General features: G+C 50.9%; 2 protein-coding genes across 2 annotated transcripts in view; both read left to right on the top strand.

Moving 5' to 3' along the window:
* The window catches only part of LOC132490471 (transcription factor-like 5 protein), a 38,422-nt gene extending 28,937 nt beyond the window's left edge, over nt 1-9,485 (top strand). The window contains 1 exon segment of the mRNA XM_060098819.1: nt 9,399-9,485. Within this exon segment, the coding sequence (XP_059954802.1) occupies nt 9,399-9,453 (55 nt within the window). The 3' untranslated portion in view covers nt 9,454-9,485.
* Nucleotides 9,486-10,117: 632 nt separating this feature from the next.
* LOC132490653 (death-inducer obliterator 1-like) overlaps nt 10,118-25,463 on the top strand; it is a 31,047-nt gene continuing 15,701 nt past the window's right edge. The window contains 5 exon segments of the mRNA XM_060099049.1: nt 10,118-10,204; nt 11,007-11,844; nt 12,508-12,829; nt 14,766-14,978; nt 15,771-15,984. Coding sequence (XP_059955032.1) covers nt 11,009-11,844; nt 12,508-12,829; nt 14,766-14,978; nt 15,771-15,984 — 1,585 coding nt within the window. The 5' untranslated portion in view covers nt 10,118-10,204; nt 11,007-11,008.

The following is a 25,463-nucleotide window of genomic DNA, read 5'->3' as shown; positions in this document are numbered from 1 at the left end:
GGGACCGCTGCCAGGGCGGCAGGATGTCGCATGTCCTCTCAAATTCCTGGGCGTGGCCTCGTTAGTGACTGTCCCATTAATAAAAACGGAATTGTGCAAGAGGCTTGTGAAATTGTGAAAGCTTGCTGTTTTCAGTACTTCATAGAACTTTCAGCACCTTCTCAATCCCTCCTCATCCCCAGCAAAGGATTCGTCCTGAGACGGAAGACTCTTAACGTGAAATATCAGTAACTGTGAACTTTGGCCCAGCCTGTTAGAACCATAAGTTGAGTTAGCAGAGTCCGAAATCATGAGGTTACGTTGTAGCATTGGATATAATTTGTGACCGAAATAATGAGGTTCTGTTGTAGCACTGGATATAATTTGTGACCCGCAGGTTAGAATTGTTTCAAAATTAAAATTGTTAGCTTTGAATGTTGTTTCGGGGTGTGAGATTCGGAGGACCACCTTGTTTTGCCGCTAGGTGGGCAGGGCAGGTGCACGCTTGTGTGTTATGTTTTTGAGAAGCCGCAACTGTTTTCTCGTGTTTGTTGTGCTGTGAAAATAGGAGCTTCATTGTGGTTCTATATTACGTTTTAAAGTATCTCAGAGAATTGAGTCTCCAGTCCATAGAACTAAGCATCTTCAGATGGGTAAGATGCGGTTACTTACCTGTGGCGAGCTTTGTAGTAGTGGAGCCTTCAGATTTACGTGCTTGTAGAGTCGGGCAGCACCCACGTTGTTTGTTTGGGGAGCGTATTTTGGGTTTTGCTCGAAAGAAAATCACTTCTGGCAGCTTAACGTTTTCCAAGGGTTGTATAGTCTGAAGGGAAAACGAAGTGGGGCTTTAGAACAGTTTTGTGGAAGCAAATGTTTCCTCTCCTCTGACACTGGAGTGCGGATTCGTGTGAGTGCTTGGCGTGTATCCAGAATGTTCTTGAGCTACCGGAAATGGTGTGTTTTGAAACCCTTTGGAGGCTAAGAGCTCAGAAGCCCTGTCCAGGGTCACAGTCGGCCTCGTGAGCCAGCCCTGCCGGGTCGGCGTTCGCACTGCTGGCACAGAGGTTCCTGGTAGTGCCCCTGAGGGGCCAGAGGCGCCCGCAGCCAGGGGCCACAGAGCAGTGCCGATGGACTGCATTTTTCAGGTGGTGTGTGTCAGGCGTTCTCTCGAAGATGCACAGTGTGAGACTCGAGGAAATCAACTGACTATATTTGTTACTGATGACAAAATTCCGGTGTTAAAGGAAAATTAGCATTTGGAAAAGCTTTTATCTGCCACCCTGAGCTTGATGGCTTCCCAGTAATGAAAGACATTTCAGGAGATGGGCGCTCACATTAAGAGATGCGTCTCATGTCGTCTAATGAAATGTGCCAGCGTGTGGGCTCTGCATGTGTCCAACTGGCCACCGTGCACATAGGCAAAAGATGTTTTCAGAGTGCGTTACGACGCAGGAAGGTGCGGAGCATTCATGGCTGTGGTTGCAGATTCGTGTCACAAGTGGTTTTCGTGGAACTGGGGCCCGTCGCGGTTTGATGTGGTATCAGGGAACATCCACAATTCTGAAAGCCTTTCTCAGGTTTAATTTTGGAAATACATATCCCACATGAGCAACCGCTCTTTGGGGTCCTCAGGTTTTAAGGGTATAAAGGGACCTTGACAGCAAAACGTTGGAGAGCTGCCTGGGAGGTGGTGGGCTGCTTCCTGCCCTTGGGTGGCCTGGGGGAACCTAAGGTTTCGTGTTGGTATTCCTAGGTCTGTTTAGGAAGTGGAGCCGTTTTCAGCTGAGAGGACATTTGCACTTAGAAATGTAAAGATACAAAACTATCTCAGTGCATCATGTTCGCCTCCAGGTTTTCTTTTTCCCAGTTTCAGGGATGACCGCCCACCGTTCTTTTCCTCTGGGGAAAAGTTGTTACTAGTACGGTGTGACCACCGTTTGGTGACCTGCTGTTGTGTGTGGACCCACATTTTAAGTTGTGTTAGGAACAGAACACAATTCTTCTCTTTTAACTTTTGCCTTGATCACAGGGGTTTGTTTTTGTTTCGTGACCTGAAATTTTCCCTTAGAATTTCTGGGAAGAAATTATGAAAGCGATCTTGCAAATGTAAAATCAAAAAAAAGAACCAAAACGAACCAGATGATCTCAAATGATATGATCTGTTCTGAATAAAGTACTTCATTCCACTTAACAGAAATAGCTGGATTTTCCTTTTCTGACGATTCAGAAGTCAAATCCAGAGGCATGGGTTTTTTGTTGGGTGGGTGGTTCAGATGAACACAAACCTTAAAAACGTTTTAATTCCTGAGACCATCGTACTTTCTCTGCTTTTATAAATGTTCACTGCTTTGAACAGTTTCTCCTGAGAAGTTTCTCATTTTGAGATGGGTTGACCATATGTGAGAGAGGTGGTGGCCATGGGGGGCCGGGGGTGACCAGAGTGAGATGGTCGCTATCTCTTTAAAAGGAGGTGGGACGGAATGTTTGCTCTGAGGTCACCCAAGGAGACCACAGTTACAGGGGAGGCAGTTGGTGTGAGGTGAGGAAGAGGTGAGTTGCGGGCAGGGAGTCCTGGGTCTAGAAAGCAAAATGTGTTAAAATGTTAACACTGCAGACTTACCTAGAAACAGAGACACATTTGTGGAGCAAACTAGGTATCGTGATTGAATGAGGGCACAGGAGGAGAAACGTTCTTTAAATATGTAAATACACATAGATGAGCGGTACCCTGGTGATGTTCAATCATCATCCCATTAGTCCTCTGAAATCTTCCTTAGATTTTTAACTAAAAGGATGACATAGGTATAGTGTTCTAGGGCTTCCCTGGTGGCACAGTGGTTAAGAATCCGCCTGCCAAGGCAGGGGACACGAGTTTGATAGGTTTGTAGTTGGGACTGAAGGCAGGGACACCCTGGTGTGAAGCCTGCCTTCTTCCGTGGCGCTGCCCCTTGAGCCTCCCAGCCCCCTCTCTGCTTATCAGAGGACTTAGCCTACTTGTTAGTGTGTGGGTGTGGTCATGCTGTGGTCAGTGGAGGAGGACACTGGGGGCTGCCTTGGTCAGGACTTGGCATGCTGAGCCGGCACAAGGAGTGGTCCCCCTGAAATGCCCCCAGTGCCCCATGGAGACAGGCCTAGCCATTGACTCTTTAGGTTTGTTAGATTGTAATTTAAACAGTATTTGTGTTTTTAGTAGTAAGGTGGCTTTCTTCTGCACTTTGGCGACCCGGGCAGTGGTGGCAGGAGTCGGAGAAGTTGCCTCAAGTTGAGCTCTGCGTGGACCTGTAAAATCCTGTTTTTATTTAATAACTGCTTTATTTAAGCTTGGACCTTCCCCACTGCCCCCCAAAGGTAGACATTGGCCTCTTCTAATCTCAGAGAAAGAAAGGAAGATTCCAGCTCAAGTATACAGTTGAATTCTTGACGTTTGCGTTTCCAAGGTCTCCAAGCATTCCTTTTGCCCCTTGGCCTGAGGCATGAGGTGCAGCTCCACTCATGAAGCACGTACTTGTGAGAAGCAGCAGGCCTTCGGTTTCTCCTCCAGCCATTTTCTCTTTGGACTCGGGTGGCCGTCCCTCTGAATGCCGCCGTTTCATAACCGGTGCCTCTCAGTCATCCGAGGAGAGGTGGGGAGGGTCTGGGAGCGCAGCCTCCTGGAGCGTCACTGTCCCGGCCCTGCAGGCTCACTGGCCCATCAAGAGCAGCCCTTTGAAGTAGCCAGTCGTGTCAAGTCTGTGCCGTTGGCCACACTCAGACTGACCCCTTTACAGCTAAAATTAACAAGGACCCCAGAGGGCTTTTGTTTACGTTGTGTCCATGGATATTTTCCATATTTGGCATTAAAAATGAGACATTTAAATATACTTAAAAAGAATAACGTAAATAACACTTTATGGCAACTATGTTCCAAAAGAAAAACAACTTAATGAGAAAGGTAGTGTTGTCCTAGGGCTTTGCAGGTCTCCTGAACGTCTGGCTTAAGCGACAGTAGCCGGATTCTCTTGTCTCCTTCGTCCTATCTCTGTCATTTGGCTTCTGAGAAACCACCACGTCTGTGCCCTTAGTGTTGTGCAAATAGTTTGACCTTGGGGGGGGCCCTCCTGAAAGGCCCGGGGGCCACACTTTGAGAACCTCTGCTGTAGGTCATGGTTAGAAATGCTCTTGTTGTTGAGAAATGGGAATTTGAAAAGGCAGTTGACTCTGAACTTTAACACCTGGGGAAATGGGTTACCTTTAAGAAGACAGGCAATGTTTTCAGGGGGCCCTCCACCACGTTCTCGCTGTTTGGGAAAAGCGTGGACTATCTGGCTAGTTTGTGGTCCCCAGTGAAGAGGGTTCAGTGCAGACGTCCCCCTCAAAGTGGACCGGCGGGAACCAGAGCCCCAGAGTACAGCCGGGGTGCGCTGTGGGTGAGGAGGCCCCAGGGGTCTTTGGTCCTGAGGGAACGGTGGCATTTTGCCTTTATCGTAGGCTGTCCTCACCCACAGCCTCTCACCGGATCCTGACCAACAGCTCTTGCCGCAGCGAGACACGGTGCACCGGGCCTGCACTGGGTGCTACGGGTGACACGGGGATCTGGAGCAGTGCCCCCGTGGGTGCTGGAAGGGAGTAGCCAGCCCGGGTGCACTCGGGGCCCAGACAGACCACTGCGGATATGAAAGCGATAGGGTGGGTGGTTAGGGGGGCGGAGCTGGAGGATCAGGGTCCCTAGGAAGCAACCCCTGAGGTGCCCAGCAGGGCTGACTGTCCTGGGGAGCGAGCGACTTACTGTGCCCAGGTCCCGTCTGTGACCCTCCCCCCCCACCTCACAGTCACACCCTCTGTCTTGGTTGGGGAAGGATGGGGGAGGCTCCCGTTTGGGGGCCCATCCCAGTGTTGTCCTGGGCATTTAGCCAGACCTGCCCCATCTTGCAGACTCGGGGAGGACAGGATCCTGTGCAGTTCAGAGGGTCCCTAAGACCCTGGCGGGGGCCTTGTCTTACAAGCACCAACCCCCAGGGTGTAGGATTCAGAGAGTCCCTTGCCAGTGTTTGAAGCCATGTCTTCTTGTTCCTTGAGAGACAAGAGGGAGCTGCCTCAGTGCACTCGGGCTGCCGTGGCAAGGACCACAGGCTAGGAGCTTTGACACAGTGGACTTGATTTCTTGCAGCTCTGAAGGCGGGAGGCCCGAGGTCAAGATGCCGGGGCAGTTGGGTCCCGGTGGCAGGGCCAGGTGGGCTCTGGGGCCTCTTTTCCAGGGCAGATATCCCATTCAGGAGGGCTCCGGGGACACAAACGTGCAGACCCCAGCAGGAGTCCATCCAAGGTAGCAAGCGGTTCCGTAGAGGACAGGGAAAGCCTCGTTGCCTCCACCTTACCCTGGACGCATTCAGGTGGCTCTGCTGGTTGTTCCTGAAGCGCTTTTGGAGAGCTGCCCACCGAGGTCACAAGCCTGTGTTTTCACTAGGAAGTGGATAGAGAGAAACCAGAGTGCCCGCTGCCCGCCCGCCAAGGGGGAGCTGGGGTCCCGGCCTCACCAGAGCTTTGCCGAGGCACCAGTCGTGGCGAGCTTTTCAGCAACAAGTTTGACTTTTTGTCTGCACAGACCTGTGAGGCAAAAACACCTAAGAAGTTTTGAACAGCAGGTGGTTCCTAGATTTCTCTCTGTAGTTACCGCTTGAGAAGCTTATCGTGCTGTGGGTCCTTTTGCTTCAGTGGAATTTGAATGACAGTGTTATTTGGCAAGCAGCAGACTTTGGATTGGCCACGTAAAGGACTGCAGTGCCACTAGGGCAGTCGAGTCAGGATGAGCGTGGGGTCGCTGAGGGGGACCGCTGCCAGGGCGGCAGGATGTCACATGTCCTCTCAAATTCCTGGGTGTGGCCTCTTTAGTGACTGTCCCATTAATAAAAACGGAATTGTGCAAGAGGCTTGTGAAATTGTGAAAGCTTGCTGTTTTCAGTACTTCATAGAACTTTCAGCACCTTCTCAATCCCTCCTCATCCCCAGCAAAGGATTCGTCCTGAGACGGAAGACTCTTAACGTGAAATATCAGTAACTGTGAACTTTGGCCCAGCCTGTTAGAACCATAAGTTGAGTTAGCAGAGTCCGAAATCATGAGGTTACGTTGTAGCATTGGATATAATTTGTGACCGAAATAATGAGGTTCTGTTGTAGCACTGGATATAATTTGTGACCCGCAGGTTAGAATTGTTTCAAAATTAAAATTGTTAGCTTTGAATGTTGTTTCGGGGTGTGAGATTCGGAGGACCACCTTGTTTTGCCGCTAGGTGGGCAGGGCAGGTGCACGCTTGTGTGTTATGTTTTTGAGAAGCCGCAACTGTTTTCTCGTGTTTGTTGTGCTGTGAAAATAGGAGCTTCATTGTGGTTCTATATTACGTTTTAAAGTATCTCAGAGAAATGAGTCTCCAGTCCATAGAACTAAGCATCTTCAGATGGGTAAGATGCGGTTACTTACCTGTGGCGAGCTTTGTAGTAGTGGAGCCTTCAGATTTACGTGCTTGTAGAGTCGGGCAGCACCCACGTTGTTTGTTTGGGGAGCGTATTTTGGGTTTTGCTCGAAAGAAAATCACTTCTGGCAGCTTAACGTTTTCCAAGGGTTGTATAGTCTGAAGGGAAAACGAAGTGGGGCTTTAGAACAGTTTTGTGGAAGCAAATGTTTCCTCTCCTCTGACACTGGAGTGCGGATTCGTGTGAGTGCTTGGCGTGTATCCAGAATGTTCTTGAGCTACCGGAAATGGTGTGTTTTGAAACCCTTTGGAGGCTAAGAGCTCAGAAGCCCTGTCCAGGGTCACAGTCGGCCTCGTGAGCCAGCCCTGCCGGGTCGGCGTTCGCACTGCTGGCACAGAGGTTCCTGGTAGTGCCCCTGAGGGGCCAGAGGCGCCCGCAGCCAGGGGCCGCAGAGCAGTGCCGATGGACTGCATTTTTCAGGTGGTGTGTGTCAGGCGTTCTCTCGAAGATGCACAGTGTGAGACTCGAGGAAATCAACTGACTATATTTGTTACTGATGACAAAATTCCGGTGTTAAAGGAAAATTAGCATTTGGAAAAGCTTTTATCTGCCACCCTGAGCTTGATGGCTTCCCAGTAATGAAAGACATTTCAGGAGATGGGCGCTCACATTAAGAGATGCGTCTCATGTCGTCTAATGAAATGTGCCAGCGTGTGGACTCTGCATGTGTCCAACTGGCCACCGTGCACATAGGCAAAAGATGTTTTCAGAGTGCGTTACGACGCAGGAAGGTGCGGAGCATTCATGGCTGTGGTTGCAGATTCGTGTCACAAGTGGTTTTCGTGGAACTGCGGCCCGTCGAGGTTTGATGTGGTATCAGGGAACATCCACAATTCTGAAAGCCTTTCTCAGGTTTAATTTTGGAAATACATATCCCACATGAGCAACCGCTCTTTGGGGTCCTCAGGTTTTAAGGGTATAAAGGGACCTTGACAGCAAAACGTTGGAGAGCTGCCTGGGAGGTGGTGGGCTGCTTCCTGCCCTTGGGTGGCCTTGGGGAACCTAAGGTTTCGTGTTGGTATTCCTAGGTCTGCTTAGGAAGTGGAGCCGTTTTCAGCTGAGAGGACATTTGCACTTAGAAATGTAAAGATACAAAACTATCTCAGTGCATCATGTTCGCCTCCAGGTTTTCTTTTTCCCAGTTTCAGGGATGACCGCCCACCGTTCTTTTCCTCTGGGGAAAAGTTGTTAGTAGTACGGTGCGACCACCGTTTGGTGACCTGCTGTTGTGTGTGGACCCACATTTTAAGTTGTGTTAGGAACATAACACAATTCTTCTCTTTTAACTTTTGCCTTGATCACAGGGGTTTGTTTTTGTTTCGTGACGTGAAATTTTCCCTTAGAATTTCTGGGAAGAAATTATGAAAGCGATCTTGCAAATGTAAAATCAGAAAAAAGAACCAAAACGAACCAGATGATCTAAAATGATATGATCTCTTCTGAATAAAGTACTTCATTCCACTTAACAGAAATAGCTGGATTTTCCTTTTCTGACGATTCAGAAGTCAAATCCAGAGGCATGGGTTTTTTCTTGGGTGGGTGGTTTAGATGAACACAAACCTTAAAAACGTTTTAATTCCTGTGAGACCATCGTAATTTCTCTGCTTTTATAAATGTTCACTGTTTTGAACAGTTTCTCCTGAGAAGTTTCTCATTTTGAGATGGGTTGACCGTATGTGAGAGAGGTTGTGGCCATGGGGGGCCGGGGGTGACCAGAGTGATATGGTCGCTATCTCTTTAAAAGGAGGTGGGACGGAATGTTGGCTCTGAGGTCACCCAAGGAGACCACAGTTACAGGGGAGGCAGTTGGTGTGAGGTGAGGAAGAGGTGAGTTGCGGGCAGGGAGTCCTGGGTCTAGAAAGCAAAATGTGTTAAAATGTTAACACTGCGGACTTACCTAGAAACAGAGACACATTTGTGGAGCAAACTAGGTATCGTGATTGAATGAGGGCACAGGAGGAGAAACGTTCTTTAAATATGTAAATACACATAGATGAGCTGTACCCCGGTGATGTTCAATCATCATCCCATTAGTCCTCTGAAATCTTCCTTAGATTTTTAACTCAAAGGATGACATAGGTATAGTGTTCTAGGGCTTCCCTGGTGGCACAGTGGTTAAGAATCCACCTGCCGAGGCAGGGGACACGAGTTTGATCCCTGGTCAGGGAACTTAAGATCCCACATGCGGCAGAGCAACTAAGCCCGTGTGCGACAACTACTGAGCCTGTGCTCTAGAGCCCACGAGCCACAACTACTGAGCCCGCGTGCCATAACTACTGAAGCCATGCGCCTAGAGCCCGTGCTCCACAACAAGAGCAGCCACCGCAATGAGAAGCCCACGCACCACAACGAAGAGTAGCCCCCGCTCACTGCAACTAGAGAAAACCCACGCACAGCAACAGAGACCAACACAGCCAAAACTTAAATAAATAGATTTAAAAAGAAAAGAGTTTCTAAATAATGACTTTCATGTGTAATTTTTTTGTTCATCTTTTCATGTTTTGTTCCTTTCTCTCTGTCTCTGGGTTTTTACTGACCTGGGTCCATCTTAAAAGTACGATTGTAATTGGAAAGCAGCTGGTACCAATGATCAGTTTTGAAACCCTCCTTCCCACTGAGGCCTCTGCCCTCTGCCCACCAGCTTCCTCCCCACCAGTGCGCAAGCGGAGGCCTTTCCAGCCCCCTGCTTTCAGAGTGTAGTCAAAGTATCTTCCCTTCTTTAAAAGTCCTTAAGGAAGCAGGGGACTTTGTTTTGTGGCTATTGTTTGTCGACTCGCCCAGTGTCTTTGTGGGTCATGTAATGTACATTCAAATAAGAGATTGTTTGGAAAGCTTCATGCCTTTTTTTTCTTAAACATGATTTTAGTTATAGTTGCTTTAAATCTTTAAACGGTTTTGTTGTCTTCTTTTAGGAGCTTACTCCGTGGTGACTGTCTCGAGATAATCTGCATTGTAATCTGTGAATAGTGACCGGCAGCAGCAGGGTTTCGGGGCTTGGCGCTTCCCTTGGACCCCGCAGTTGCATCGGCCAGGTTGTCATTGTTTCTGGGAAGTCGGAAGAAGCGCCCAAGCTTCCGTGTGGGGCAGGTAACGTGGCAATAGTGTTAAACGCCAGCAACACAATTTTAAGTTTTGATGTCATGTTTTCTATTTCAAAAGCGGCATTATATGTAAAGAAACTGATGTGACATTAGTATTTGTTTGCAGTGGTTTAAGCTTTAGCCCAAGATTTCTTGAAGAGTGTCTAATTGTGTGTTAAGAATCTGATTCAGAGCACTACTTTATTTTTACATGGGTGGTTTCTTTAGTGCATTTACGATGACGTTGTTTGTTGGCTCTGGTGAGAACTGTGTTTTGTAGAGGAGAGTCCTTCCTGCAGAAAGACTTGGGTGACCAGGACAGTGGCGTGGTCCTTGGTGGCACAGGTGCTGATGTCACAGCTACTCCTGCAAGCTTCCAAGTGGCCTGGGAGAGTGTGGGCCCAGGCCCAGGGTGGGGGAGTTGCAGACCTGGACATGGAAATGGGAGGTGACCATACTTAGTGGGAACGAAAAAGAGAGTTCAGTTACGTGTGATTTTTAATTTTGTGTGTTTTCTGTTTGAAGGTTTCCATTCTGTACTAGTCCTTCCCCTGGAATGGATCATGGCATAAAACCTGAGTCATTGTTAGCATTTAAATGTAATTGAAGCCCGCGCAGCTTGGGAAAAAATTCTCAAGGTATATATTATCTTTTTCAGGCTTTTTCATTTTAAACAGGAGTGAAGTTTTCACAAACACGACCATTTAAACAGTCTGTTAGAAAGAGGAGAGAAGAACGAAATACCACAGGTGCTGCGTGGGTCAGAATTTTCTCAGTGTCCTGATCGTCTGCTGCTGCAGACCCTGCGTGCAGAGCTGGATGGGCCCATCTTGTGTCAACACAGTCGTGGCTCGGGAATCTGGGCAGGGCTCAGCGGGGGCTGGGTGTGGGTGTTCAGGGTCCGAATCCCCCATCTCCACGTGATCCCTCCAGCAACGTGGTCAGACGTCTCACACGCAGCTCGGGGCTTCCAAGCACTAGGCCCAGAGCCAGCACGGCGTTCTGTCCACCGAGCTCTGCGGGCAGAGCCAGGTGGGCCCCGCGTCTCTGTGCGGGAGAGCCCGAGGCACCCGCCACCCTGTCCTGTCCTGGCAGCACTGCTGCTCGCTTCCTCTTTCCCCGCTACCTCTTGTACAAATCCTCGTCCTCAGCAGTTGACTGATGCACAGATTTGGTTTGCTAGCTGTGTTTTTCTACTGAACATTAGCTCCGTAACTGTTACACTTTTCTTCAGAGATCACCTTGAATCCTCTCAGTGCACTTTAGGAAGAGCCTTCGGTTTTTGTAGGTGGAGGATTGTTGCGATTCACTGTGTCTGGGTTTCCTCCGTGCGGGTGGTGCCCCTTCTGGTGCACTCTCGTGGCTGGTGGGTGCCGGTCCTGGGCCTGGACCGCGGCCCTGGCTGACGCCTGGCGTGGTTTGGTTGCATTTCCCTGTTAGGTATGGACGAGGAGGATGACCCGAGTGGTGAGGACGCGCCCAAGGCCATCAAGCCCACCCGCAAAGTGTTCAGGAAGACGTGGAGGTTCCGGAGGAGCACCATCGGCAAGCGCGAGGGCGCCGGGGATGCGGAGGTGGATGCCCTGGAGCTGCTGCCCGGGCAGCAGCAGAGCCCGTCGCTGCGTCGCAGCGGAAGGCAGCCGAAGCGTACGGAGCGGGTGGAGGAGTTCCTGACCACGGTCCGGCGCCGGGGCCGGAGGGGCACCTCCATGTCCCTAGAGGCCTCAGCGGAGCCGGCGTCCTGTCCAGTGACAGAAGCGGAGAGCGCCTCCGAGGGGAGCATGGAGAGCACCTCGGACGGGAATAGCGGTCCCAGGTCTGGCTGCACGGGTGCTAAGGAACGAACGGCCTCCTCGGCAAAGGCCAGAGGGCGTGGCGACGAGATTGACACCTCCAATAGCCACAGTGACGGTTTGACTTTGAAAGAACTCCAGAATGGCCTGCGGAGAAAGCGCGAGCAGGAGCCCACCGACAGGCCCCCAAAGGGCATCCAGAACCGTCTGAAGAAGAAGCATCGGGAGGAGGACCCGGTGGAGACCGTGGATGCTGAGGCAGGCGATGCGATGGAGGGTTCGCGGCCCATCCCGCGGGAGCCGGAGGCCGACCTGGGGGCTGCGTCCCAGGTGGCGAAAATGGACAGAGAGAGCCAGCTGGAAGGGAGGGCGGCCCCAGGGGGGAATGCAGAGGAACCCGGAGACGCAGTCCGACACAAGCCCGCATGTGAGGTGTACGACCCCAATGCCCTGTACTGCCTGTGCCGCCAGCCTCACAACAGCAGGTGGGTCGTGGGGGGATGAAGTGGCTGCCCAGGCTTCCGGGGGGAAGTCCGAGGTGTGGAAAGTGCCAGAGAGGGTTTTCCATTCGTCTTAGTTGAGAGAGTCCCAGGGTGGCCTGAATGAGGGACTTGTTCTCTTGGGAAAGACGAGCAAGTCATTGTCAAAAAACAACAACAAATACGGCATGGGTGGGCACTGCCAAGAGCCACACCCTCCACCGAGGTGGGGGCTGGCGTGGGACATTGGCTGCCTCGGTCCCAGCAGCCACGGGCAGGGCGGCCTGGACCAGAGAGGATCTGCTGTCCCAGAGAGCTCGCTGGGTGACGCTGCTCCAGACCGGCTGCGACTGGGCTGTGGTGTGGACGTTGGGGCAGCTCAGGGAGGGGGCGGGTAAAGGCATGGCTGCCCTCCTGTGGACAAGAACTGTGGTGTCCAGGGCAGAGTGCTCCCCTGAAAGAAAAGGTGAAGCAAATTTGATTGAATGTTAGTAAAATTGAGAGGGGCACGTGGATGCTCTTTATTCTGTTCTGTCCACGTGTCTGTAATATTTTTGTTTTTTGCATAATAGAATGTTGAAATTTGACTTGTGTTTAAAATTGAGTTGGTCTCTCACTTTCCATTCGTAATACTAATAATAATCTCCATTCCTTATTTTATCATTCCAGGTTTATGATTTGCTGTGACCGATGTGAAGAATGGTTTCATGGCGACTGTGTGGGCATTTCTGAGGCTCGAGGGAGGCTCTTGGAAAGGAACGGGCAGGATTACATCTGCCCAAACTGCACCATCCTGCAAGTGCAGGACGAGCCCAGCTCCGAGACCACAGGCACGCAGGACTCGAGGTCGAGACCTGCAGATGCCGACGGCATGGACTGTACAAGTCTAGGAATCGTGGAGCAGAAATCGAATGAAGACCAAGGAATTAAGGTTAGAATTGAGAAAGCTGCAAACCCAAGTTGCAAGAAAAAACTCAAGATATTCCAGCCCGTAAGTACCTGTCTCCCAAGGTCAGCAGTAGAGGTGACTGTGGAGCCCTCAGCTGCCGTTGGCAGAAACATCAAGACAGAAGGTTTTGTCTCCTGAGATAAGTTAGCTTTTCCCAGGAGTGGCATTGGGCGCGGGGCTGGGCTCTGCGAGCTCCCAGGTCCATGCACCTGCTTAAGGCTGGCACGCCTGTCTATTCTTTCTCTATGTTTGTTAATCATATCTATCTCCTATGCTGTTATTACTGACTTAACATTTTCCATAAGTGGACTCACTTTTGTAAGTCTTCCCTTAAGTTTTCTCATGAATGGCTCCGGAGTTTGAAGTACATATGTGAAGAAACAAAATTATTTTTGAGTCACAGGGGCACGTGTGCACCTATAGTACCCGTCAGCGCCTTGAGAGAACCAGTGGTCTAGTCCCTGCCTCGCAGCAAGATGCCAAGGCCAGCGGTGGTGCCCGCACGGGTCCCCAGGCTGACAAGACAGCTGCGGCTGGCACGCGCTCTGTTATGGTGTTCTCCCACTCACCAGTGCTTGTGCAGCTGTGTTTTCTCCTTTCCCAACTCTGTTCACTCGTGTCTCCTGCCCAAGGGCCGTGATTCTTTGTCATGGATTCCGTGCATCTTGAGAGCTGTCTGAGGCTCTCACGATCGTCCTACTCAGAGCATGTTTTCACCCCAGGCCTTCCTTGAATTGGGGGCCCATGCCGCCCCCACAGCCCGTGCTCTAGCCAGTGTTGGGCATGCAGACGACCTTGCGGTGGCCGTGTCCTAGCTTCCCGCCGTCTCCCCCTTGCACTGAGGTAGCCTCGAGGGCTGGACCGTTTAAATTTTACCTGTCATGGGCGTATGAGGAGGCATCGAGTGGAAGTATGATGAGAACTGGTAAGGAAGAGAATGAATGGGAATGGAAGTCAGTAGGAAACGTCCTGTGATTGCTGATGTGTTTGAGACTACCCAGAAACTTAAGTATTTCTCTGAGTAAAACTTGGATTCTGTGGAGGAAAAACAATTCAGTGCATAATTTGAGATTTAAGATTTTGCTCCAGTACATTGGAGGGGTATGTTCATGTATGTTATTAGTCTCGACCATCAGAACATGCTCTAGTGATCATGGACAGCTGTGTTCAGCCCTTGTAGTGAACCAGGCTCCTACTGCACGGCAGGCAGCCACAGACTTGTTCAGCAGCTTAAACAACACACATTTATTAGCTCCGAAATCCAGGCCTGGCTTAGCTGGGCCCCCTCTGCTCTGGGTCTTACAAGACTGCCCTCCAGGTGTCTGTGGGGCCTGAGGTATCAGAGGCTCGGCTGGGGAAAGATCCACTTCCAAAAGCTCTGACTTGGTTTAGCATGAAAACTATATCCCGGGCGATTTTTGTGGCCTGATGATAGCAAAAAGTGATCTGTTGTTTCTGAGAGCCACGGTTAACTGGGTGTCCTGGGTGTCGTCTCCCAGCCTTGCCCGCCGAGCCTAGGCATGGGCGCCCTCTCAGCAGAGCCAGCAGTGGAATCCTCTCTCTTCTGGAGGCTCAGTTCCTCTTTGAAGGGTTTTCAGTTGACGAAGTTGGACCCTTTGGACTAACTCGGAATCCTCTCACTTGGGATCTTAATTCGTTGGTAAAATCCCTGCCCATTTGCCCGATAAGGGAACCTACTTGTGGTGTGAAACCCCATTGTGTTCAGAAGTGCGCAGCGTGAGCGCTGGGTCCGCTTAGGGTTCCGCCCTTCTTGCGTGGCTGAAGGGCAGGTAAGAACCCGAGGGCCTTCCTCAGGGGAGGTAGATTTGTGTGTTTTGAATAAACAAAGGTACATGTTTATTCATAGTTTTTTCATACATGATTAAAAGCAGTCATCTCGGTACCATAAATAGTTATGTTACAAAGTGCCATACCCACCTAGTGGGTGAGTACACTGAAGCCACGTCTGATCCTGCAGGTCCTAGAGGCTCCTGGTGCCGCCAGATGCATTGGCCCCGGGTGCTCGAGCGTGGCGCAGCCCGACTCTGTCTACTGCAGCAGCGAGTGTATCCGGAAACACGCCGCGGCCACCATGCGCTTGCTGAGCGCAGGGAAAGAGGAGAAACCAAAACCTAAAGAGAAACCCAAGACAAAGCCGGAAAAAATCATTCTTCAGAAATGGAGCGTTCAGGTAAGTTGACTGAAACCAACCATTTGTGTAGTTCAAACCATGAGCGTCTGGAGGTTACAGGCTCGGTGGGTTGATTTGGAGAGTGTAGGGCACACAGGCCCGGACGGGATGCAGGCACCTTCACACTGCCCTCCGCCTTGCCCACCGGTGTTCTTGTCGAAATGACAAATAGGCACGTGTTCTCATGTTTTCCTTCTCCGCCTCCTGCCGAGTGATTAACTGATAGAAACGTGGGAACCGGCTGCTGCGTGGAATAGCTCTCCACCCACACGCCAGCCCCGCTGGGAGGAGAGTGGTCCCTGCTGGAGTCTGTGCAGGGAATTGACGTGCCAGCTGCGGGGTGGCCAGTGGGTTCTGGGGGCGCCGCACTGTGTGCCTGGTGGGGTACAGAGATGTCGTTTGTACGCCTGTCCTTTCTCCACGTGCTGTTGTGTCTGCAGCTCCTGCCTGTCAGTGCTGCTTGGGCGCGTTCTCACACGGGGCCCCGGTCTGCCGTGCTCTCCGCCTTGCTTCACTGCCTCACTCCACGGCCCCTCGGTTATCGTGGCGGCCTAGCGCCTCATCAGGATGCTAGGTTGACGGGTTGTTGTGTCAGGGACCTTCTCATCGTTCGGATGTTGATGCGGGCCTGCTGGATGTGGGGGAGTAGCCAAGCCCTCTGCTGAGCAGATGCAGTGCATTGGGCTTAGGATGGTCCAGGAGCTGATTGAGTCGTGACCCTCACTGCAGAGTGAAATGCGCAAAGGTTAATTTCTGACCTCGTTCATGATTGGGGCTTTACTGATTATCCAGGCAGGCATTAAAATCTCTTCTGTGCACAAGAGACCGGCTCCAGACAAGAAGGAGAACACAGCGAGGAAGGTGGTGGTGGTGCCTCCAAGGAGTGAGGTCCTCGCTAAGGAGCCGCCCTGTGAGAGCAGCACGCCGTCGTGGGCCAGCGACCACAATTACAATGCAGTAAAGCCAGAAAAGACTGCCGCCCCCTGGCCGCCACTGTTGTATAAATGTATGTATCACCCGGGGGGGAGCTCTGGACCCTTCCCGGTCTTCCTGGACGGCCGTGCACTCGGGCCTGTCCAGAGCTAGGAGTTCTAGCCGTGTTTTCTGCTGCACCTGCGGAGATCAAAGCCCTTGCCCAAGTCCAGGAGGCCTCCTGAGCCCCGCGTGCCCATCCTTAGTCTGTCGGGACTTCCTGTCCGTGTTTCCAAAAAGCTGTACCAGCCCCGTTGCTGAATGTCTCACCTCCGACGACTGATGTCTTTAATCGCTTTTCTTTATTACCAGGCTCTGGTAAGTATGTGTAGTATCTTCAGCAGAATCTGACAAGGGGGCGCGCTGCCCGGCACTCAGGGTCCGCCGTCATCCAGGTGTTCACCACTGCGCCGTCACCGCCGTGGGCTCTCCACGCGGGGGCCTTTCCACACAGTCTGCTCCCAGCACACGTGACCCTCACTTCTTTGTATATTGTGGGAGCCTATTCCTATTAGCACAGTAGTGTTGTAGCTGATTTTCAACTGAAGCATGATTTGCAGGAGTTATATTATTCTTGACCGAACCGGAATTTTTTTTATGTCCAATTCACATACTACACAGAACATAAACACACATGCCAGTCTTGAAGGCTGTTTACCCTGCTTCCCGTGCTTGAAAGTAAGTGAGCACAATGTCTCTCCACTCTGAGCAGCACCCAGACCAGGAGTCTTGGCGTGCACTGCTGGGTCATGCCACCCAGGCTTCAAGTTCAGACAGACCTTTGCAATCCCAGATGAGATCATGCAGCTTGAATCTTTTCTCTTTCTTCTTTTTCTCAGCTCATTCTCCAAAATTAAATTTTAGAAATTTAAATTGTTCTGGGGTGCATCTTATTCTGATTTTTCTATGATTAAGGTCATTTTGTGTTTTTATTTATGCTATCTTTTATACTCTTGCAACTTGTTTTAAAAGCACAAGAGGTTAAATGGCCCTAAATTCCAGGATTATAGCCACGTGCTGCTTCCTCCTCTCAGCCGGCTGTTTAGGCCAGCGGCCTGAGGGAAGGCCTCGTGGATGTAGTGTGGTTAGAAGACTGCATAACTAGCTGCATTTTGAGAATGTAAATGACCCAAGACCTAAGAAATGGAGTTGCAAGTAAACTGCCAAGCAATACTGTGTGTGTATATGTCTATATACATATTTATTTGTGTATTTATTTTTGGATTTTTGGAGTGAGTGGTTAAATATAGAATTAACCAGTTGCTGTATTAAAATGAGTCTCAGTACACCTCAGGTTGTTTGAACCAAGAACTTCATGCTAACAACGTGTCGCAAACATCCATCAAGTTATAGCACCTCTACACCGTAGCGCCTCTACAGGGGTTACGAGTGGACCTAAATATAAGCATCGCCCAGCTGTGAATGGGTGGGGAGCCGTCATGTTGGAATCCTGGGCTGAATGTTCTCAGTTGGTTATAGGCACGTGACAGAATGAAAGGGAAACCGAGGTGTAGCCACAAAACCCTGGGTGACTGATCTCAATTCAGTTGATTTCCATCTCTGTCGACCAGAATCGGGAGACTGCCCCCAGGCTCGGAGTGTGGAGTCAGATGTAGGGCGCACAGTGAGAAAGGAAAGCTGGCGGGGTTTGGGGAAGGGGTGGGTGCTTACTTATCCCCAGTTCTGACTTCCCGGTTTTTGAGGGAAGATTGGGGTGGAGGGGCGGGGAGCCCGGCCTCAAGGAGGTGGTGGCTCTGCTCACAGGCCGGGTTTCTCTTCCCTCTGCCCCAGCCCCCTCCTCTGCACATCACCTCCTCACTGACCACCTTCCCAGCACATTTTTTTAAATTAGTTTCTGCTTTATAACAAAGCGAATCAGTTATACATATACGTCTCTTCCCATATCCCTTCCCTCTTGCGTCTCCCTCCCTCCCACCCTCCCTATCCCTCCCCTCTAGGTGGTCACAGAGCACGGAGCTGATCTCCCTTTGCTATGTGGCTGCTTCCCAGTAGCTATCTACCTTACGTTCGGTAGTGTATATGTGTCCATGCCTCTCTCTCGCCTTGTCACAGCTTACCCTTCCCCCTCCCCATATCTTCAAGTCCATTCTCAAGTGGGTCTGTGTCTTTATTCCTGTTCTACCCCTAGGTTCTTCATGACATTCTCTTTTCTTAAATTCCATATCTATGTGTTAGCATACGGTATTTGTCTTTCTCTTTCTGACTTATGTCACTCTGTATGACAGACTCTAGGTCCATCCACCTCATGACAAATAGCTCAATTTCGTTTCTTTTTATGGCCGAGTAGTATTCCATGGTATATATGTGCCGCATCTTCTTTATCCATTCATTGGATGATGGACACTTAGGTTGTTTCCATCTCCGGGCTATTGTAAATAGAGCTGCAATGAACATTTTGGTACGTGACTCCTTTTGAATTATGGTTTTCTCAGGGTATATGCCCAGTAGTGGGATTGCTGGGTCATCTGGTAGTTCTGTTTGTAGTTTTTCAAGGAACCTCCATACTGTTCCCCATAGTGGCTCTACCAATTCACATTCCCACCAGCAGTGCAAGAGTGTTCCCTTTTCTCCACACCCTCTCCAGCATGTATTGTTTCTAGGTTTTTGGATGATGGCCATTCTGACTGGTGTGAGATGATATCTCATTGTAGTTTTGATGTGCATGTCTCTAATGATTAATGATGTTGAGCATTCTTTCATGTGTTTGTTGGCAGTCTGTATATCTTCTTTGGAGAAATGTCTATTTAGGTCTTCTGCCCATTTTTGGATTGGGTTGTTTGTTTGCTTTTTTTGCTATTGAGCGGCATAAGCTGCTTATAAATTTTGGAGATGAATCCTTTGTCAGTTGCTTCATTTGCAAATATTTTCTCCCATTCTGAGGGTTGTGTTTTGGTCTTGTTTATGGTTTCCTTTGCTGTGCAAAAGCTTTGAAGTTTCATTAGGTCCCATGTGTTATTTTTGTTTTTATTTCCATTTCTGTAGGAGGTGGGTCCAAAAGGATCTTGCTGTGATTTATGTCATAGAGTGTTCTGCCTATGTTTTCCTCTAAGAGTTTGATAGTTTCTGGCCTTACATTTCTGTCTTTAGGCCATTTTGAGCTTATTTTTGTGTATGGTGTTAGGGAGTGATCTAATGTCATACTTTTACATGGACCTGTCCAGTTTTCCCAGCACCACTTACTGAAGAGGCTGTCCTTTCTCCACTGTACATTCCTGCCTCCTTTATCAAAGATAAGGTGACCATATGTGCGTGGGTTTATCTCTGGGCTTTCTATCCTGTTCCATTGATCTATCTTTCTGTTTTTGTGCCAGTTCCACACTGTCTCGATTACTGTAGCACATTTACGTCTCAGAAGTACGTGGACGGATGGCCACAGCTTGTAGCCTGCATAAGGGACATGCTGTTGAGCTAGTTGCTTCTGATCATTTTCTGTTATCCCAGAAATGTCATCTTCCCAAAAGAGGATTGGGAGGAGTGTAAAAGGTCGAAGGTAAACACCCGACTTGAGCCTCGGTGGGCAGCAGCTGTGCCTCTGCCTCTTCCCCAAACCATTACTTGACAGTGGCAGTGGCTGTGGACCTTCCGCGGGTCCCCACACACAGGCACAATGGGAGGGGGCCCCCCGCACACACTCAGCAGAGCCCTGCATCCCCACCACGCCCCCACCCGCCTCCCTGGCTGCAGAGCGTGATATGTTTCTGGGTGCAGGTGATGCCGGGACCGCTCTTCGGAGGGGGCGTTTCCCATGTTGCCCTGGACTCGGGTCAGGTCTTGGGTGGATCCTTAGGCAGCCAGTGTGCGGCCCCTGGAGGTGCTCTGCCCCCACCCCACTTCTCCCAGGCCATTGGCACTGGCCTTGGGTTGTGGGTTCAGGGCAGCCTTGCATGAGCATCGTGGGCAAGACCTTGCTACACAGAGGCTCTGACCTGCTTCTCTCGTGGGGCAGTCAGTAGATCTTAAGGTCCTCACAGTGATGGGATTAACACCCACTTGTTCTCTGATGAGTTTTTTAAATTGTTTTTCAGAGTTTCTGAAAACAAAAACAGTGTAACTTAGGGAAACAGTTGCCATTGTATTTCCCCCCAGGTCCCTGTGTCTCGTAGTCCTCCTCATGGTTGCTCTTCATTTCCTCTTCATCGCCTCTCGTTACTGTCCAGGCACAGGCACGAAGAGGGCTGAAGATGTTCTTCTAAAGTGGCCCTGGTTGCTTAGGGTTTGGAAGTGGAATTGTGTTAGGCATAGGTACATGTTCCCATGTTTGGGGCTCCCTCAATGGCTCCGAGATGACTTGAAACTCTGGGGACCTGAATAAATTTTGACTAGAAAATCAGATTTCTGCAGTTCCATGTAGGTTTGAGAATTGAAGTGGGGACCCCTGGCAGAACCTGTGCACCCAGGTCCACTGATGTGTTAGCATCCTGCCCTGACGTAAGCGTTGCCCGGTGGTCTCCGTGTGCCACATGTCCAGTTCCTGTGCTGTGGCGAAGTGGATCTGGGGGTGCGGGTTTCACAGGGATCGGTGGTGTGAGTTCCGGGAGCACGCTTCACAGGTAGTAAGAGAAGACAGGTCCCCATGGTGACAAGGATGGGGGCGCTGCCTGGACCAAGGGGTGTTTGGTAGGAATGGAACGGTGGGAGAGGCATGTTTTATCAGCTACACGAGCTGTTTTTCTCTGTCTCTTCCAGATCTGCAGTGGCAAAAAAATGTGAGTGGGGACAAAGCAGCCTTGTACATCTCACCAAATTCCTCCCCCCATTTGGAGAGAGAACCAAAACTTGTCCTGATAAGGGTTTACCTTGACAGCTGTTTTTAATGTTATCCAAATGCCTGGAATTTTCTTGGTCATTGGCATTCTCTTGTATTTTTAAGTGTTTTACTTTTTACAGTTTTTTTTTTTAATAGCCAACTGTTCAGAAAATTAGTGCAGGGAAGGTTTTGCATGTACATGTACTTTTTCTGACAGAGACCCTCAGATGTATCCTGGCTGCCCCCCTTAGTTCTTGTGCTTTAGCGGGGGTTCAGGGTAGAAGTTTCTAGCAGGGTTGGTCCTGCTCACCTCACCTGCCCTTTGGCCTTCATGTGGCCTCTGGGGCTCTGCATCTCCTGTGGCACTATTCACAGAGGGTCCCGCGGCAGAGTCCCTTAGGTGGCATCGAGTCCCATGGGATCTTTCTGAAGATGCAACTGTAAACCCTCCCACACGGTGTAGGAGTCTCAGGTATACTTGAAGCTGTAAAGTAATGTTTTTGATTTTTTGCGTGTTGCACCTCACCGTGCACATAGTCATAGTCTTACCTTCTGAAAGTTAAAGAAGTAAAGCTGGAAGATCGATAAGAAGGGTTTCCACTTTGATTTCTGTCAACGAAGGTCGGGGCGTTGCCATGCACCTGGGGGCGACAGCAAGACGAGCACAAAGGTAACGGCCGCTAAACCCGCCGGGGTCAGCAGGTGCCGCGGGCTCTGTGCCCCAGAGTCTTATCACACCCTCGACCCCATCATGTTGCTTGAAGTAGCAGATGGCGCAGGCACAGATAACAGTTAAAGTTGAACCTTGTCAAAGTGGTGAAAGTGCCTGTTGGCGGGTTTTGGAGATGAGGGAAAGCAGCAGCTCTACTTGCAGCTGAGTGTCAGGTCTGGCGGCCAGTCCCCGCCAGTGCAGTTGGCGTAGACAGGAGAGTGGAACGCCTGCCTCACACACAGCCTCGGCCCCGTTTCCTTCTCGTGGTTCGTGCTGAAGGATGATGTGACCATTTTTTTCATATATTACCAGTCCAACGTGAATTGGGTTTTGGTTTTCAAAATCTGTGAAACTCTGAAAAGAAGGAAGGGTCCATTTGCCTCCGGAGGCGTACTTGGTTTTTTGCAAGCTTGTTACGGCCAGTTCTGTGCACCTCTCTTGAGGTGTAAGTCGCTCAAATACTGCACATGAGTAAGAAAAAGTCAATCTAGACAAGCTTTGTGTAGCCCCAGATCATGGCAGTTTGTCTGTGGACCCACATACAGACCCCTAGCGATGGAGGGCAGCTGGCGTGAGGGCCCCAGAGATGGAGATCAGGCCTCCGAAGTCTTCGGTGGGGATTGTCTCTGTTTCTGTGTAAGCATAACTTCTACAGGAATAATTTACTGCAAACTATTTAAGCAAAGGCACAAAAGTAAAATGGTTCTCTCTTGCTACTTGAATTTTCACACTAAAGTCTTGACAGCCAAGAAACAAAGTTGTAATGAGAAACGTCTTCGTACACGTGTCAGGCTGAGCTGAAATTAGAACTGATGTCACAGTGAGCAGAGTCCACTCCCCCCAACCCCTGCCGCTGGTCCACTGTGTCCTCTGAGCCCTCCCTGGCTGGTCCCGTTACGTTACCCGGGCCTTGTGGCGGTAGCTGCCTCGGCCTCACCACTGAGCCTGGGTGGATCTGGGGCCCTGTGGGAATGGCGGGGGGGAGGGGATGCTCCGACCTGCACCACGTGGGCTTGCTTGGCACCTGGTCACATCCGAAGCTCTTCGATTCCTTTGGCATTTACAGCCAATCATTCTGAGTAGTGTCTCCCCCCCTGCCCCCCACCGTGTCAGTGTGACTGAAAGCCTCATATCTGGGGATTTTTAGGGTAACTTGGCACCTCTTTGGGGCAGGACGAAAGGTATAAAGCAGTGACCGTCCCTCAGGGTTTCTCAGTGGTCCCTGTGAGGGCCCACCCCGGCAACGGCTGTCCCTGAGCTGTGACTGGGCGGGGGCCGCGTGATGCTGTGCTGTGCGGTGCGACTCGGCTCTCGCCAGGCGCCGGTTCCTTGTGCTGCTGCACAGCACTGGCTGCTCCCAGTAACACAGCTTCCACTCCCTTTTCCTCCTGTCCCCTCGAAGGCCCACCAGTGCCACCCAGTGGCCAGCGATGCCATAGCACCGCGGCCCAGCTTGCTCTGTGGGAAGGCCCCCAGGTTCATGCTTACTGGGAAGTTAGCCAATTAGATTGTTGCTGGTCCCTGAGCGCACCGGCCTGCCTGGTTCCTGCCGGGCTTCACCACAAACAACTCGTTTCCAGTAGAAACCAATGGCCAGACGCAGCAGAAACGACGTCATCTGGGGCGGTGGCCTGGCCACCGGCCAGCCTTTCCTCCTGCATCTGCTCCCCGAGACAGCACCTGGCCTGGAACTTGGGCCACTCTTTGCCCCATCGGCAGCCCCCGGGATGGCCCAGACTGGGTGTACATTCCGAGGAGGCCGTCTCTGTCCGGCACGTGGGCAGGTGGTCACCCTGCCTCGAGCCGGCAGCACTGGGGGCCCGGCCACTGCTGGAGCCACTCTGCCGGGGGGGGGGGGCTGCTGTCCTGTTCTAGAACTGGCGCTTCGAGGCCGGCTGGTTACGCCTTGCTCTTCTGTGAATGTATACACACAGTACAGTTAAAAGGGAATTTGGATGAAGCATTTGCAAATGTGATTTTAGCTCTACTCAGAAGTAATGCTTCTGTCGCTGTCAGTCGCTTTGGCACGACATGGTGTCACTGCCATTCATTCCAGCAGCAGCTAACCCGCATCCAGCTGACGGTGGGACCACATGCAACTGTTTTCGGTTTTGAGCATTTTTCCTCAGAGTAGAAGAGGGATAGAGCTGACTTGTTGGGGTCCACCAGTTTCCACATTTTACCAACTTTTTATTTATGTAATCATACTTACATACGCTCTGAGACGCAGGTGAGGGATAATGAAAGTTGACTTTTAAAAGCCAGAAGCAGCTAATCTTCTAGAAGAGCAGCACAATGGTTAAGGAAAGCCATCCCCTGCTTTTTTTTTTTTTTTTCTTTTTGCGGTATGTGGGCCTCTCACTGTTGTGGCCTCTCCCGTTGCGAAGCACAGGCTCCGGATGCGCAGGCCCAGCGGCCATGGCTCACGGGCCCAGCCGCTCCGCGGCATATGGGATCCTCCCAGACCGGGGCACGAACCCGTATCCCCTGCATCGGCAGGCGGACTCTTAACCACTGCGCCACCAGGGAGGCCCCATCCCCTGCTTTTAAAATAGAGTACGTTCATTTGCCGTTACCACTCTTGGATAGCAGGTCACTTTAATCACCTGTACTGTGAATGTCCTAAAATTAAGCTCCTGGCTTCTGTTTTCCCTGAATGAGACAAAACACCGGTTAGACCAGTAGGAGCGTTGATCTTAGGGAGTGAATGTGTTCGGAGTCAACAGGAATTCTCACTTGAAACAATGTAAATGTCACATGATAAGATTTGTTTGAGGCCCCATCATGGGTGCCTCATTGAGAATTCTGGAAGCCCCTTAGGCCAGCTTTTTAGAGTGGCTTAAAAGTGTGCTACTAAAATAATCTCAGCAAAGTTTGTATACAGTCAGTGAGTGAGCTGGTTTTAGGACTCGATTTTAATCCTGACGGGTTTGTTCCTTCATCCCCTGCTGGCAGTCACAGCTGGCACCGCGTCCCGCTCCACTCCACTCCACTCTCGTTCCTTCCCCCAAGAAGAGGGGCCTCTGTCCATTTCATTTAACTTCAGCTCTAGCAGTCTCTCCCCCCACCCCCCGCCTAGATGAGGTGCTGTGGACCCCGTTAGCCGAGGCTGAGCTGGTAAAGATAAGTTTCCACGTACTGAGGTATGGTAGCGCCTTAGGAATATGGATTTGAGCTGATGAATAATACACGTAGAAACGTAGTTCTGAGTTCCTATGACGTGGCCAGTTCCTCCTTTGTCAGACAGCTGTGACTTGCTGACGGGACGTGGGTGACAGCCAGCAGGGTGGATGTAGAGCACAAGCGTGCTGCTCAGCGGGGAGCGGGTGGTCTTGGGAAAGCCTGGACAGCATAGCCCGGGGGTGCCGGCACACGTGGGGCCAGTGATTGGGACACCGTGGACAAGGGGACATAAGGTTGGGGGGGTGCTCTGTGAGATGAAAATAGGAGATGTGCAGTCAGGATTGTTGCTTGATGACAATGAAGTCCTTCTGACAGGGTTCTAAGTTTTGGATGTGTGTAGCGCTGTTGCAAAGTTTCTAAAAATAGGTAATTTCACCTGTACTATGAAATGGAAAAATCTTGCGGTCCCTGGGCTTTTAACACCTGTGGCTGAACTGGCCTGACCAGTGCTGGAGGAAGGCAGTCCTGAGGGCAGCGCTCGGCCCTTCGCCGGGATGGTCACGCAGGGTGTAGGCTGTGAACGCCTTGGGGGCTCTTGTGGGGTCAGGCCTTATTTGTAGACAGGGTCTCACCTCTGTCCCCGGACTTCAGATTTTCTCCCTGCTTCACTAGGACAGTTGCAAGAAGCACCGGCAGCTGACTGGCATTGGTGGGTGTTCAACCCCTGCGTAAAATCGGAAGGCTGCTAGAGCATCTCGAAGTCTCCTGTTTAGCATGTGGGGGCTCATTGCGCTGTGGGTAGTTTGAGAAAAGCCTGCGCCTGGGGAGGCGGCTTCTCCGTCGGTCCTGTGTGACGTTGCCCTAGGTGGTGTCCCTGTGCTCTCCTGGCTTGCTCCCTGGACCTGCCTGC

This window comes from Mesoplodon densirostris, chromosome 5, assembly GCF_025265405.1.
Source record: "Mesoplodon densirostris isolate mMesDen1 chromosome 5, mMesDen1 primary haplotype, whole genome shotgun sequence".
In the NCBI taxonomy this organism is placed as follows: Eukaryota; Metazoa; Chordata; class Mammalia; order Artiodactyla; family Ziphiidae; genus Mesoplodon; species Mesoplodon densirostris.
This window is presented reverse-complemented; position numbering and strand designations above follow the sequence as displayed.